The 14,889-nt window shown below is 43.6% G+C and overlaps 1 protein-coding gene across 1 annotated transcript in view; it reads left to right on the top strand.

Moving 5' to 3' along the window:
* Window positions 1–2,234: 2,234 nt before the first annotated feature.
* LOC135513598 (NMDA receptor synaptonuclear signaling and neuronal migration factor-like) overlaps window positions 2,235–14,889 on the top strand; it is a 36,547-nt gene continuing 23,892 nt past the window's right edge. The window contains exon 1 of the mRNA XM_064936481.1: window positions 2,235–2,588. Coding sequence (XP_064792553.1) covers window positions 2,518–2,588 — 71 coding nt within the window. The 5' untranslated portion in view covers window positions 2,235–2,517. The remainder of the gene's footprint in view (window positions 2,589–14,889) is intronic.

A 14,889-nucleotide genomic window follows, 5' to 3' on the forward strand; every position in this document is an offset into this window, starting at 1 on the left:
GTCAAGCTTCCCTGTACACAGGGGAGGGTATGTGAGGTGCTGTTGAACTGGATTCTCTGGGAGGGAAGACACACGTTGGCGGTCATCTTAGTGACCATGTGACGGACATTTTTTGATGCTCAATACTGGCTGACGCTCATGTAAACAAAAACCCTGGAGACCCAACAAGAAAAACTATTTGCACAAAAAGTACATTTAAATTGCCTGTAAATATAATTGTTAGTATAATATATTTATGAGACAGGCTTTGTTTGTATCCATACACTCAAAGCCAAGGCTTTTAATCAGACTAGAATGTTATTTGGAGGTTGGGTGCCCATTACTACTGCTTGTCTGTGTGTATGCTGCCTGCACCCCATGCCTATTCATTTGCGTTTGTCCTAGTTGAATCCTATATTCCATCCACCTCTAAGACTGGGGCAGGGCCAACCATAGGTCTGGCCAGGCAGACAAGTACCCACCATGCTTGCCAGAAGGCACCTTTAAGTAGAGAAATAGGCAGATAGTCAGAGAAGAGTGTCTCACAATCATTTTGATTATTTAACATGGCCCAAAAGCTCAAAAAAAACAACGAAACTTCTCTCCTCAAGCCAACCCCATCCCTCGCTAATGTTGTGGTCTGAATTTCTCTCCCACTATCTGCCCATTGTACTAATAAACACACCCCCAGGAAACTGTCTGAACTCTTCCTCTTTTGTCTGCAAATCTGAAGAGGACTCGCTAGTAAGTACATCTGCACGGTCAGATGTCCAAATGTGCTCTAGCATTAGTGTTCTCTATGATGTCCACATGAAACTCTTTCTAATCTTTCTACAAAAATGGGAAAAACATTCACGCTACTTTCTTCCTCTACAATCTTTCAAAAACTGAAGGGTGGTTCGCACACAAAAATAGACAAAACAGAAATGAATCTCATTTTCAATAAATTAATTTCCTTCTTGCTTTTCAGCAGGCATGGGAAAAATTCACACTGATGTCTCAGTGTCAAGTGTGTGTAACTGAACCATACTTTCTCCACTTCTCTACCCATCCCTTAGTCTCTGTCTGGGAGTCTCTGCTGTCCTCAGTAGCAACCCGTCAGTCCTGTGGATCCAAAGACACATGACACATCCCAAATGGCACATCCCCCTATATAGTGCATTACTTTTGACGGGCTCTGGTCAAAAGTAGTACACTATATTGGGAATAGGGTGCCTTTTTTTTTGTATTTATTTTTTTACATTGTTGTCACATGCTGCCTTTCCATCATAGATACTGTCCATGGTGCTGAAAGAGCTGTTGGTATGGTTGGTCGATGATGTCATCTCGGTATATAATGTGTTGATGTCAAAGTCACCAAGATAGATGATGATTCAGGCTTTGTTTTGAGGCAAGGGCTGACTTACTTCCTCTTCATAAATAATACTTGTGCCATAGGATGCACAATTCAATGGGATATGAGTCATGCCTATTGAGTACCTCTTAGCAAAAGTGGAAATGAAAGTAGGCTACTCAATCTAGAGTATATAATGTGATAATGTTTTCTTCCAGTCAGTCTTTATTCTCACTGTCCTTGCAACTGGTTTCATAATAAATGAACAGTTCATGGCAATCAGTTAGCTAACCAAAATGCCACTATTCCAAATCATATAAAATCAAATCAAAGTTTAGTTGTCACCTGCAACGAATACAACCTTACAGTGAAATGCTTACTTACAGGCTCTAACCAATAGTGCAAAAAAGATTAGGTGAACAATCGGTCAGTAAAGAAAAACAGTACAAAAACAGGCTATATACACAGTAGCGAGGCTGTAAAAGTAGCGAGGCCACATACAGACACTGGTTAGTCAGGCTGATTGAGGTAGTATGCACATGTAGATATGGTTAAAGTGACTATGTATGTATGATGAACACGGAGTAGCAGTAGCGTAAAAGAGGGGTTTGCGGGTGGTGGGTGGGACACAACGCAGATAGCCCGGTACCGCTTGCCATGCGGTAGTAGAGAGAACAGTCTATGACTGGGGTGGCTGGGGTCTTTGACAATATTTAGGGCTGTTCTATTCAAACAGCACACTTATGTATGTTCCATAGACGGCTCTGAATGACCCAGCCCTCACCTGCTACAGTCATATCATTCTGTTACTTGTGTGTGTGTTTTATTTATTTTATTTTTTTGGGGGTGGGTGTAGTCCTTTTATGGCTGTCGTTTCCTTCCTGTCCGCCCATTCCTCTCCGCTTCAGTTGAATCAATGAGGAATTGAGCGCAGAGGCAGGCAGTCAACCGCGCGCATCTGCTGTTGATGCGCTCGCAGTCACACACTACAGGCTTTCCATCTTTAACGTGAGCTTTATAGATTGAAATTTAATGAGTATGAAATAACAAAACTGGTTAAAATACTCAGGGGAAAGGGGTGTTTTTCCTCCAGGTGTGATTGTTCCGCTTTTCCTCCGTTTTTTCTACGGACGTTTCTTCCTTCATATCTGATCGCCCATCAGTGGAATGATCTGGCTTTTATCTTGTGTCGTTTCCACTTCAGCATGGGAACTGCCGGGTCCAAAAGGAAGACTTTAAGGACCGATGCAATATCTTCTGTGGCCGCAAAAGTTAGGTGAGTGCCCAGGGGCCAGAGCTCCTCGGTAGCTCTCTGGTATAATAACTGGAGGGATGCATGGTGCATGTCACGGTACTGATGTAGACGCGTTTACCGGGCGAAGTAGCGACTCCGCTGAATTGTTCGAGCAGTAATCGCAAACTAGCTGAAACTAAAGTTAGAATTATAAACAAATGCTAGCCTATAATATGTGTTTCCCAGTTTACTGCTGTGGAGTTGTGATCAAATATCTGCTTTACAAAAGTATTTACATTGCAATTATTTCTTTAATTTCATTGATAGGGTAAATCTGTTGTCATAGCTACCTTCCTGTAATTTATATTCCTCTACTGTATTTTATTTGTATTAGGCAACAATGATAATGCATCTTTCCAAGTCCTTGGACAGCATTGGGAATTTGTAACAGCTTTTTTTGGCAACAGAACATGCTGTTATGGATTTTTTGGCATCATGGTTTGAGCAATAAGAGTTAGTAAAATAAGCGGTTTAATTGTACACTCCTTATGTACTGTAGACTACTGTATTTTTCTTTGAGCGTTACACCTCCTACTACCAAGCTTCTTGAAGCCAAGTAGCCTAGAGGGGGTTATTAGTATTTTATACTTTTTAGATAAGTTACTTAGGAGTGTTTGATCTGACATGCAAAGGCATATGAAATGCCACCAATTAACTGCACACAACATTGAATCCTAAACCCTTGATTGTAAATGGCATGTAGCATGGTTGGCAACAACACATTTTTTTAAATGTTTCAACTGTTAAGCTTTCCAACGAACAGGCTCTGGGATCTAACAGTGTGCCAGAAAATGTATTCTACACTATTATTTAAACACCAAAACAGCAAGAAACGTGCCTGAGTTTGGTCAAATTGTAGTTTTGAAATACCTATAATTGGGCGTGATACACTGTGGAGCTAGGAACACAAGCATTTTGCTATAACATCTGCTAAATATGTGTATGTGACCAATAAACACCAAAACAGCATGAAGCGTGCCTGAATTAGGTCCATTTTTTTGTTGTTGTAAGATCTATAATTAGGGATGACACAACGTTTATGACTCATCTCTAACACATCAGATTTGGTGATTATATTCCTTGAAGAACCATGAGTCATGCCCTCACACCTTTCACAGTGCCAGATGTGTCAGAGCGCTGTCACTTAATCCTGTGGGCTGAATATTGTAATATGTAACATTGCAAGATTGAGCTTTTCAGCTTGTCATGTCACCCACAGACTGATCTCACTGTGCAGGCATTGAGCGCTCTCTTACACCTCAACCTCAGACAGACTAGATTTCTTTTTGTTTCTCACCCTCTCCTCTCCCCACTCTTTCCATTTTCAGTCATATGGTCTCTTTAACACACAGCATAAATCAAATTGATCAGTGTCAAATACATATTATTGGACTGAGGCCCAAGAGCCATGTTTTCTACTCTATGACAGATGTCGAGACATGTTAATGGCTCTTCAGGAAGCAATCCCCCAGAGCTTTAGTGTACCGTTTTACCCGTAGATAGCCTAGACAACCCACTGATGTAATGGTGGTGTGGCATCACATCACTTTTGCCTCAGAATCACTGACTGATTGGTTGTCAGATGAGTTTGGACCTCGAGTGTAAAACCATTTCATCCCTCTGACTGACAAACAGCCCCAATCTCTTCTGCGTTGTGTATTTGTCTGGGAGTCTGAATGGCTGGCTTAACTGTTGAGTCCTACTTTTGACCACTGAATCTAGCCAATGAATGGACAAGTCACATCTGCTTAGAAGAATGGATTCCCTTAAAGCTGCCCAAACTTTATTAAACTGATATCTTAATTTCTTTCTTTTTACTTTTGAGATTGTGTGTATTGTTTTGTATTACTAAGTATTATCACTGCACTGTTGGAGCTAGAAACACAAGCTTCTCGCTGCACCTGCAATAACATCTGCAAATGTGTGTAGCGACCAATACACTTTAACTGGATTTGACTACCGTAAATTGACCCTGGTAAGTCTTTCCTAATTGACCTGACTAGCCTACTGTATGTGCTTCTGGACAGGGATTAGATATTTGGAACATCTACATAAGTCACAAAGCTGACCAAGCAAAAGTAAATGTCTGGTAACGCTGTTCTAATTTAGCCAAGTACTATATGTACTTTAGCCACCTATGGAGAGAAATGCCACGGACCCTATTGCAGCTCTGAATATCTGCAGTGACTGAATGCTGAAGGTCACCGTTTCCCTGTAACATTTTTATTTTACCTTTATTTAATCAAGTTCTCATTTGCAACTGCGACCTGGCCAAGATAAAGCAAAGCAGTTCGACACAAAACAACAGTTACACAGAATAAACAAACATACAGTCAATAATACAGTAGAAAAAGTCTATATACAGCATGTGCCAATGAGGTAGGATAAGGGATGTAAGGCAATAAATAGACCATGGTGGCGAAGTAATTACAATATAGCAATTAAACACTGGAATGGTAGATGTGCAGAAGATGAATGTGCAAGTGAAGATACTGGGATGCAAAAGGAGAAAGATAAATAAATACAGTATGGGGATGAGGTAGTTGTAACGATCATCTATGGTGGAAGGTGAGGACCAAAGTGCAGCGTGGTAAATGTTCAGATTTTTTATAAAATAAGGTAAGGTAAGGTAAAGGAGGGTGAATGAAAAAACACTAAAACAGGAAATAGTCACCCACAAAACCCAGGTGGGAAAAGGCTACCTAAGTATGAGTCTGAGACAACAAACGACACCTGCCTCTGATTGAGAACCATACCAGGCCAAACAAAACCACAACAGACTACCCACCCCAACTCCCGCCCTGACCAAACTAAAACAAAGACATAATAAAGGAACTAAGGTCAGAACGTGACAGTAGTTGGATGGGCTATTTACAGATGGGCTATGTACAGGTGCAGTGATCTGTGAGCTGCTTTGACAAAGGTGCATAAAGCTAGTGAGGGAAATATGAGTCTCCAGCTTCATTGATTTTTAAAGTTCATTCCAGTCATTGGCAGCAGAGAACTGGAAGGAAACAGGCCCAAAGGAAGAATTGGTTTTGGGGGTGACCAGTGAGATATAACTGCTGGAGCGCGTGCTACAGGTGGGTGCTGCTATGGTGACCAGTAAGCTGAGATAAGGTGGGGCTTTACCTAGCAGAGACTTGTAGATGACCTGGAGCCAGTGGGTTTGGTGACGAGTATGAAGCGAGGGCCAGCCAACGAGAGTGTACAGGTCGCAGTGGTGGGTAACGGATGGCACTGTGATAGACTGCATCCAATTGGTTGAGTAGAGTGTTGGAGGCTAATTTGTAAATGACGTCGCCAAAGTCGAGGATCGGTAGGATGGTCGGTTTTGAGTGTGTTTGGCAGCATGAGTGAAGGATGCTTTGTTGTGAAATTGGAAGCCAATTCTAGATTTAATTTTGGATTGGAGATGCTTAATGGGAGTCTGGAAGGAGAGTTTACAGTAACCAGACACCTAGGTATGTGTAGTTGTCCACATATTCTAAGTCAGAACCGTCCAGAGTAGTGATGCTGCGGGCAGGTGCGGGCAGTGATCGGTTGAGGAGCATGCATTTAGTTTTACTTGCATATATGAGCAGTTGGAGGCCACGGAAGGAGAGTTGTATGGCATTGAAGCACATCTGGAGGTTAGTTATTACAGTGTCCAAAGAGGGCCAGGGGTATACAGAATGGTGTCGTCTGAATAGAGGTGGATCAGAGACTCACCAGCAGCAAGAGCGACATCATTGATGTATACAGAGAAGTAGTTCTGACAACTAACCCATGTTACTCAGGACATATCTTACCACACATATTATGTACAGTGGGGAGAACAAGTATTTGATAACCTGCAAAATCGGCAGTGTTTCCTACTTACAAAGCATGTAGCGGTCTGTAATTTTTATCATAGGTACACTTCAACTGTGAGAGACGGAATCTAAAACAAAAATCCAGAAAATCACATTGTACGATTTTTAAGTCATTAATTTGCATTTTATTGCATGACATAAGTATTTGATCACCTACCAACCAGTAAGAATTCCATCTCTCACAGACCTTTTACTTTTTCTTTAAGAAGCCCTCCTGTTCTCCACTCATTACCTGTATTAACTGCACCTGTTTGAACTTGTTACCTGTATAAAAGTCACCTGTTCACACACTCAGACTCCAACCTCTCCACAATGGCCAAGACCAGAGAGCTGTGTAAGGACATCAGGGATAAAATTGTAGACCTGCACAAGGCTGGGATGGGCTACAGGACAATAGGCAAGCAGCTTGGTGAGAAGGCAACAACTGTTGGCACAATTATTAGAAAATGGAAGAATTTCAAGATGACGGTCAATCACCCTCGGTCTGGGGCTCCATGCAAGATCTCACCTCGTGGGGCATCAATGATCATGAGGAAGGTGAGGGATCAGCCCAGAACTACACGGCAGGACCTGGTCAATGACCTGAAGAGAGCTGGGACCACAGTCTCAAGAAAACCATTAGTAACATTACTCCGTCATGGATTAAAATCCTGCAGAGCACGCAAGGTCCCCTGCCCAGCACATGTCCAGGCCCATCTGAAGTTTGCCAATGACCATCTGGATGATCCAGAGGAGTAATGGGAGAAGGTAATGTGGTCTGATGAGACAAAAATAGAGCTTTTTGGTCTAAACTCCACTCGACGTGTTTGGAGGAAGAAGAATGAGTACAACCCCAAGAACACCATCCCAACCGTGACGCATGGAGGTGGAAACATTCTTTGGGGATGCTTTTCTGCAAAGGGGACAGGACGACTGCACCGTATTGAGGGGAGGATGGATGGGGCCATGTATCGCAAGATCTTGGCCAACAATTTCCTTCCCTCAGTAAGAGCATTGATGATGGGTCGTGGCTGGGTCTTCCAGCATGACAACGACCCGAAACACACAGCCAGGGAAACTAAGGAGTGGCTAGCCAGTCTCCAGACCTGAACCCAATAGAAAATCTTTGGAGGGAGTCCGTATTGCTCAGCGATAGCCCCAACAACTGAAGGATCTGGATAAGGTCTGTATGGAGGAGTGGGCCAAAATCCCTGCTGCAGTGTGTGAAAACCTGGTCAAGAACTACAGGAAAAGTATGAGCTCTGTAATTGCAAACAAATGTTTCTGTACCAAATATTAGGTTCTGCTTTTCTGATGTATCAAATACTTATATCATGCAATTACATTTACATTTAAGTCATTTAGCAGATGCTCTTATCCAGAGCGACTTACAAATTGGTGAATTCACCTTCTGACATCCAGTGGAACAGCCACTTTACAATAGTGCATCTAAATCATTTAAGGGGGGGGGGGGTGAGAAGAATTACTTATCCTATCCTAGGTATTCCTTGAAGAGGTGGGGTTTCTGTTGTCTCCGGAAGGTGCAATAAAATGCAAATGAATTACTTAAAAATCATACAATGTGATTTTCTGGATTTTTGTTTTAGATTCAGTCTCTCACAGTTGAAGTGTAGCTATGATAAAAATTACTGACCTCTACATGCTTTGTACATAGGAAAACCTGCAAAAATCGGTAGTGTTTCAAATACTTGTTCACCCCACTGTATGTACTGCTAGAATGACGGTAAAACATTAAGGACAGACAGGACACAGTCTCCTCTATTCTGTTATTTTCTATTGTTAATCTTCCTTGGCTAGACTAAGGCAGGTTTCATCAGTAGAATGGGTTTGACAGGAGTGTTGCAGCGCAGAGCAGACACAGGGTGGTTTCAGCCCAGAGGCCCACCCATACACCCAAGGTAATGGACTGATCTGTGCAACAAAATATTAATGTGTGCGGCCCGGTAACATTGGAATACGTGTACACTTGACTACACTAGGTCTTTTAGTAGAATTCGGAGGAATATTATTGCAAAAGGTGAATTGATTTATCTTTTCTCCCAAAATCTATTTAACCTGCTGTGTATTCTGAATCCTCCCGGCTTGTCTCATAAGACCCAATTTGTTTGTTTAATATCTCCCAGTGTAGTTTGAGTTTAGGGTACATAGGGTAGAGATTAGTTTTTCTAAATGCCCGCCTAAATCACTCCCTGATGGGACCACTGCTCTGCTGCCTCTTCATCAAGTTGACATCAGCATCATTTCTTTTTAAAAAATCAGTCTGTTTTGATTTGTGCACATACTTATTAAGCATTCATTCAAGTTTACATCCCATATTAAACATTAATTGTCATGACAAATGTTTAGAGATTTGATTTGTAAGGAAACTATGATACAAATACGTGTTGACACCATCTGACATTCACTTTAATGTTTTCAGCGGCCTTCTACTTTTGGAATCCTATGTCTTAAACAGTTGGGTATAGCACTCAATAGAATTCCTGAAGTGTTGACATAACTGTTGAATCTGTGGTACAATGTCATTTCATGGCTTCACCCATCATACCAGGCAGCGTGCAATACTAACCACAGCAGGAACAGCACAGTGGAGTTCACTCCATCACAGTCACCATTAGCCCAGTTTGGTTGTTACTGCACTTCTAGGATTCTACATCCACATTGCAAGCCTGACATGCTTCTGCTGCCATGGTATAAATATGAGGAATAGCTGGTTCAACACCCTATAGTTGTATTCCCATAGGATACAGTACATTAGTCTTCGGATGGCTGCATCCGAACTTGCACCCTATATAGTGGTATAGGGTGCCATTTGGCCCGCCACATTGGTATCACTCAGTCACAGTGCCCTAGGGCTGAACCTACAGCCACGTCTGACAGAGGGGTAATTGTCTGCCTGACACCTAGTGTTTATTGTCTGAATCTCAGCAAATCTCAGTACTAATGTTTCTTAATTAAGCCACCAGCCTTTTCACCCAAACCTCTCTCTCTCTGTATGGCAGGGATTACAGTGCAGAGGAGAGGTATCTGCGTTCTGGCTGCTGTAATTACTCTGATTACAGCCTGTAGAGCGAGGCTGAACTGTAATAATACATGCAGTGATACAAGGGAGGCTGCCTGACCTCATTGATCTGAGTAATTACACCCATGTCACCGTTGCTCCGACGGCAGGCGGAAAAGCTGGATGGAACGCAGGATACAGCGGGTCAGGAACTAACACCGAATACTCATTGTCTGGGCAGCTACGGCGCTCATGATTCTCATGTTATGCTTAGCCGGGCTGAGCCTGCGTCCCCATGGCACCCTTTTCCCTATACAGGCCTTGATCAAAAGTAGTACAGTATGTAGGGAGTCAGGAGCCATCTGGGATGCAGACAGACTATCTGCACACACAAAATACACATGAACTCCACTAGGCTTTAACTACCCAGTGATTTCCTACATCTGGTGTCTGTGGTTTAATCAAATTACAAAGCAATATTTCTTACGGACTCTGACAAACATTCATTTAATCACCTAACAACCACAGTGTAGAGAGTGAGACTGAGAAAACAGCCAGCAGGGACTTGGGAGGCCTGCCAAATCTGAGATTTCCATTTGACTCCGAGACAGTGAACAAGTGAGGACAAGAAACTAAGGCGCTAAGTGGTCAACTTGATGTTTGTTGTTTCAACTCCATTTCACTCGATTTGGTGTACTTGTATTGGAGAGAGAACAGTTCAGAGGAGAAGACAAGAGAGAGAAACTGAGGAAGATGGAGAGAGGAAGGTAAGAGCGGGAATGAGGAAGATGGGCTGTCTCAGAAAGAGACAGTGAGGGAGATGGATACGGGAGATATTTGTGGTGTCTCAGAAATAGATCATCCTCTCAAAGAGATGATCTGAGTGGTGAGATTCAGTGGGTGAGGAGGAATACACTGCCCCTCTTTTTCCAAATTACTCTAAGAGCCTCATTTGGTGTCCCTGAGACACTTGTTATTCACTGAGACACCCAGGGCCAGAACACAGAAGGCTTGCTCCTTGACACAGATAGGAGAGACGCTTCAGACAGACACATCCAGGCACTATCTCATGGAGCTGAACTCTACGAGTTTCTGTCTTTCAAAGATTATTTTAATATCATGTATAGGGTCAGTATTCCTTCTTGACAACCTGATGAGGAACAACTCTGGGCCCTAGTTCTAGCCTATATACCCTATAGCTTTTAACTAGGGCCTGGAATTTTTCCAGGTCAGGTAACCATACTCATGTTCTCGATTAGGGCCCCTCATGTATTTGTCGTCCTAGCCCTCTGCACACATCAGTGTAATGCCTTTACATTGCACCCCACTGTATGTAGTGTATATATCCCCAGGCACAGCGCCATGATGTATAGGCTTGGCTACCACAGCGGCTTGATGTATAGGCTTGGCTACCACAGGAGGTTGGTGGCATCTTAATTGAGGAGGGCGGGCTCATGGCAATAGCTGGAGCGGAATAGATGGAATGGTATCAAACAAAGTTTTTTTATGTGTTTGATGCCATTTTATTTGTTATGTTCCAGACATTATTATGAGCCGTCCTCCCCTCAGCAGCCTCCACTGTTGACTACAGTATTCATGTCTGACCAGGCCACTATTTAAACACGAGACATTTGAGAAACCAAGGCTGTTGAGTCTGCCGATAAGAATGCGGTGATTGACAGTCGAAAACCTTGACCAGGTTGATGAAGACGGCTGCACAGTATTGTCTTATCAATGGAGGTTATGATATCATTTAGGACCTTGAGCGTGGCTGAGGTGCACCCATGACCAGCCCGGAAACAAGTTTGCATATTGGAGAAGGTACGGTGGGATTTGAAATGGTTGGTGATCTGTTTGTTGACTTGGCTTTCGAAGACTTTAGATAGGCAGGGCAGGATAAGTCTGTAAAAGTTTGGGTCTAGAGTGTCTCCCCCTTTGAAGAGGGGGATGACGGCGGCAGCTTTCCAATCTATAGGGATCTCAGACGATACCAAGGAGAGGTTGAACAGGCTAGTAATAGGAGTTGCAACAATTGCAGCAGATCATTTTAGAAAGAGATCCAGATTGGTCCAGCCCAGCTGATTTGTAGGGGTCCAGATTTTGCAGCTCTTTCAGAACATTAGCTATCTGGATTTGGGTGAAGGAGAAGCGGGAGGGGTTGCTGTGGGGGGTGCAGAGCTGTTGGCCGAGGTAGGGATAGCCAGGTGGAAAGCATGGCCAGCCGTGGAACAATGCGTACTGCAATGATTATCGTAGATTTTTCAGTGGTGAGTGTTTTTTAGCCTCACTGCAGTGGGCAGCTGGGAGGAGGTTGGAGAGTTTGTGCAACAGGATGCAAATTTCTGTTTGAAAAAACTGGCCTTTGCTTTCCTAACTGACTGTGAATATTGGTTCCCTGAAAAGTTATATATCGCGGGGGCTATTTGATGCTAATGCAGTACACCACAGGATGTTTTTGTGCTGGTCAAGGGCAGTCAAGTCTGGAGTGAACCAAGGGCTATATCTGTTCTTAGTTCTACATTTTTTGAATGGGGCATGCCTATTTAAGATGGTGAGGAAACCAGGCATCCTCTACTGACGGGATGAGGTCAATATCCTCCCAGGATACCCGGGCCAGGTCGATTAGAAAGGCCCACTTGCTGAAGTGTTTTAGGGAGTATTTGACAGTGATGAAGGGTTATAGTTTGACCGCGGACCCATTACGGATGCAGGCAATGTGGCAGTGATTGCTGAGATCCTGGTTGAAGACAGAGGTGTATTTAGAGGGCAGGTTGGTCAGGATGATATCTGAGGGTGCCTGTGTTTACAGATTTAGGGTTGTACCTGATAGGTTCCTTGATAATTTGTGTGAGATTGAGGGCGTCTAGCTTAGATTGCAGCACGGCCGGGGTGATAAGCATATCCCAGCTTAGGTCACCTAACAGTACGAACTCTGAAGATAAATTCACATATGGTGTCCAGGGCACAGCTGGGGGCTTAAAGTGGTCCTATGGACAGACACTCCAATCTCCGCTGTGGAGCTTTGCAGCTCTTTCAGGGTTATCTTTGGTCTCTTTGTTGCCTCTCTGATTAATGCCCTCCTTGCCTGGTCCATGAGTATTGGTGGGCGGCCCTCTCCTGGCAGGTTTGTTGTGGTGCCATATTCTTTCCATTTTTTAATCATTGATTTAATGGTGCTCCGTGGGATGTTCAAAGTTTCGGATATTTTTTTTATAACCCGACCCTGATCTGTACTTTTCCACAACTTTGTCCCTGACCTGTTTGGAGAGCTCCTTGGTCTTCATGGCGCTGCTTGCTTGGTGGTGCCCCTTTCTTAGTGATGTTGCAGACTCTGGGGCCTTTCAGAACAGGTGTATATATACTGAGATCATGTGACACTTAAATAAACTCCACCTGTGTGCAATCTAACTAATTATGTGACTTCTGAAGGTAATTGGTTGCACCAGATCTTATTTAGGGGCTTCATAGCAAAGGGGGTGAATACATATTCACGCACCTTTCCGTAAAAAAAATAATATATTTTTTAAATTTCACCTCACCAATTTGGAACATTTTATGTATGTCCATTACATAAAATCCAAATAAAAATCCATTTAAATGACAGTTTGTAATGTAACAAAATAGGAACAATGCCAAGGGGGATTAATACTTTTGCAAGGCACTGTATTTGCCCTGCTTTTACAGAACATGCAGTTAGGGTTTGCACAGTACAGCACATCTCCTTCAATTCTTTTCTCCACTTTCTCTTTCATAAACCTCTCATCCTTATCATTCCTGCTTTCTATTTATGCTGTTTAAACACATCTCCCCCCTGTCACAGTCTTCCTGTTTCCCCGGCCCACTCGTCTCCCCCCTCCCTTCTCTCCCCTCATCACATGGCTGAAAACATGCAAGATTCAGGATTCTGCTCATAAAAGCACAATACAATCTGCCAAACAGTAGAGCAGACAACGTGAGGGCAGAGCAAGGCAAGGCACACAGACGATACATCCCAAATGACAACCTGTCCGATATATAGTGCACTGCTTTGACCAAGTCACTGTAAGGGGACTAGGGTGCCATTTGGGATGGAGACAGAGATACATGGGGGTGGTACACTCCTCTCCTATCTAACTATGCCACTCTTCTCTCTAATGAATGTCTTAATACTTCCCCACTGAGTTCTATTTTATGATTGTTAATCAATGTTCAAAGTGCTGGGGAAAAAAGTGATTCATTAATATGGTGGCTGTGTAATTGGCTTACGCTTCAATCCACATACTGTCTCTGGTTCTCTGTGGACTGTCCTTGAGAAGCAGAGACATTAACATTTACGGAGCACAAGGAAGGAAGCCACAGATGTGAGTTGAACAATCAGGCTGGACTAGTATCAGTGAAATGTCAGTTGTTGTATTGGACCATATGTAATCGGTGTGAAATGGCTAGTTAGATAGCGGTGTGCGGTAGTAGCATTTCAATCGCTGACATCACTTACTTGAAGTAGTTATTTCCCTTGCTCTGCAAGGGCTGCAGCTTTTGTGGAGCGATAGGTAATGATGCTTCAAAGAGTGACTGTTGTCGATGTGTTGAGAGGACCTGTAACGGTCGTCGGTGGAAGAGCAGCGTGGTACTTGTTCATGTTATTTATTTAAACTGAACACTATCAAACAAAAACCACAACTGCGCCAGCTCCGTCAGGTGCAAACCACACTAAACAGAAAATATAATCACCCACAACTCAAGGGTGAAAACAGGCTGCCTAAGTATGGTTCTCAATCAGGGACAACGATTGACAGCTGCCTCTGATTGAGAACCATACCAGGCCAAACACAGAAATACCAAATCATAGAAAAAATAACATAGACTGCCCACCCAACTCACGCCATGACCATACTAAAACAAAGACATCACAAAGGAACTAAGGTCAGAACGTGACAGGGCGCCTTGTTCAAGCCGAGGTTGGGGCGAGGATAGGGATGGAAGGAACTCTGCTACACATAGTAGTTCCACAATTGGCTCCATGACAGTAGCTAGTTTGTCCTCTGGAAGTGGTCGTCTTGGATGTGTGTGGTCCTCCCCATTACCTTTATACACAGCCCTTTAGAATGTTTATAGGAAGGAGTGGAGAGCCAGAGAGATAAGGGATGAAAGCATTCCTCTCCTCTCCCTCTATCTCCGCTCCTCCTCCTCCCCTCTCCCTCTATCTCCGCTCCTCCCCCCTCTCTCTCTCCGCTCCTTCTCCCCCCCCCTCTCATTCTATCTCCGCTCCTCCTCCCCCCTCTATCTCCGCTCCTCCTCCCCCTCTCCCTCTAGCTCCGCTCCTCCCCCCCCTCTCCCTCTATCTCCGCTCCTCCTCCCCCCCTCCCTCTCCCTCTATCTCTCTCTCTCTCTCTCTCCTCTGCTGCTGCACTTGCTGCTTCATATTTAATTAGTTAGAGTGTGTTGTAGAAGG

Source organism: Oncorhynchus masou, chromosome 25 (genome assembly GCF_036934945.1).
Source record: "Oncorhynchus masou masou isolate Uvic2021 chromosome 25, UVic_Omas_1.1, whole genome shotgun sequence".
Taxonomy (NCBI): Eukaryota; Metazoa; Chordata; class Actinopteri; order Salmoniformes; family Salmonidae; genus Oncorhynchus; species Oncorhynchus masou.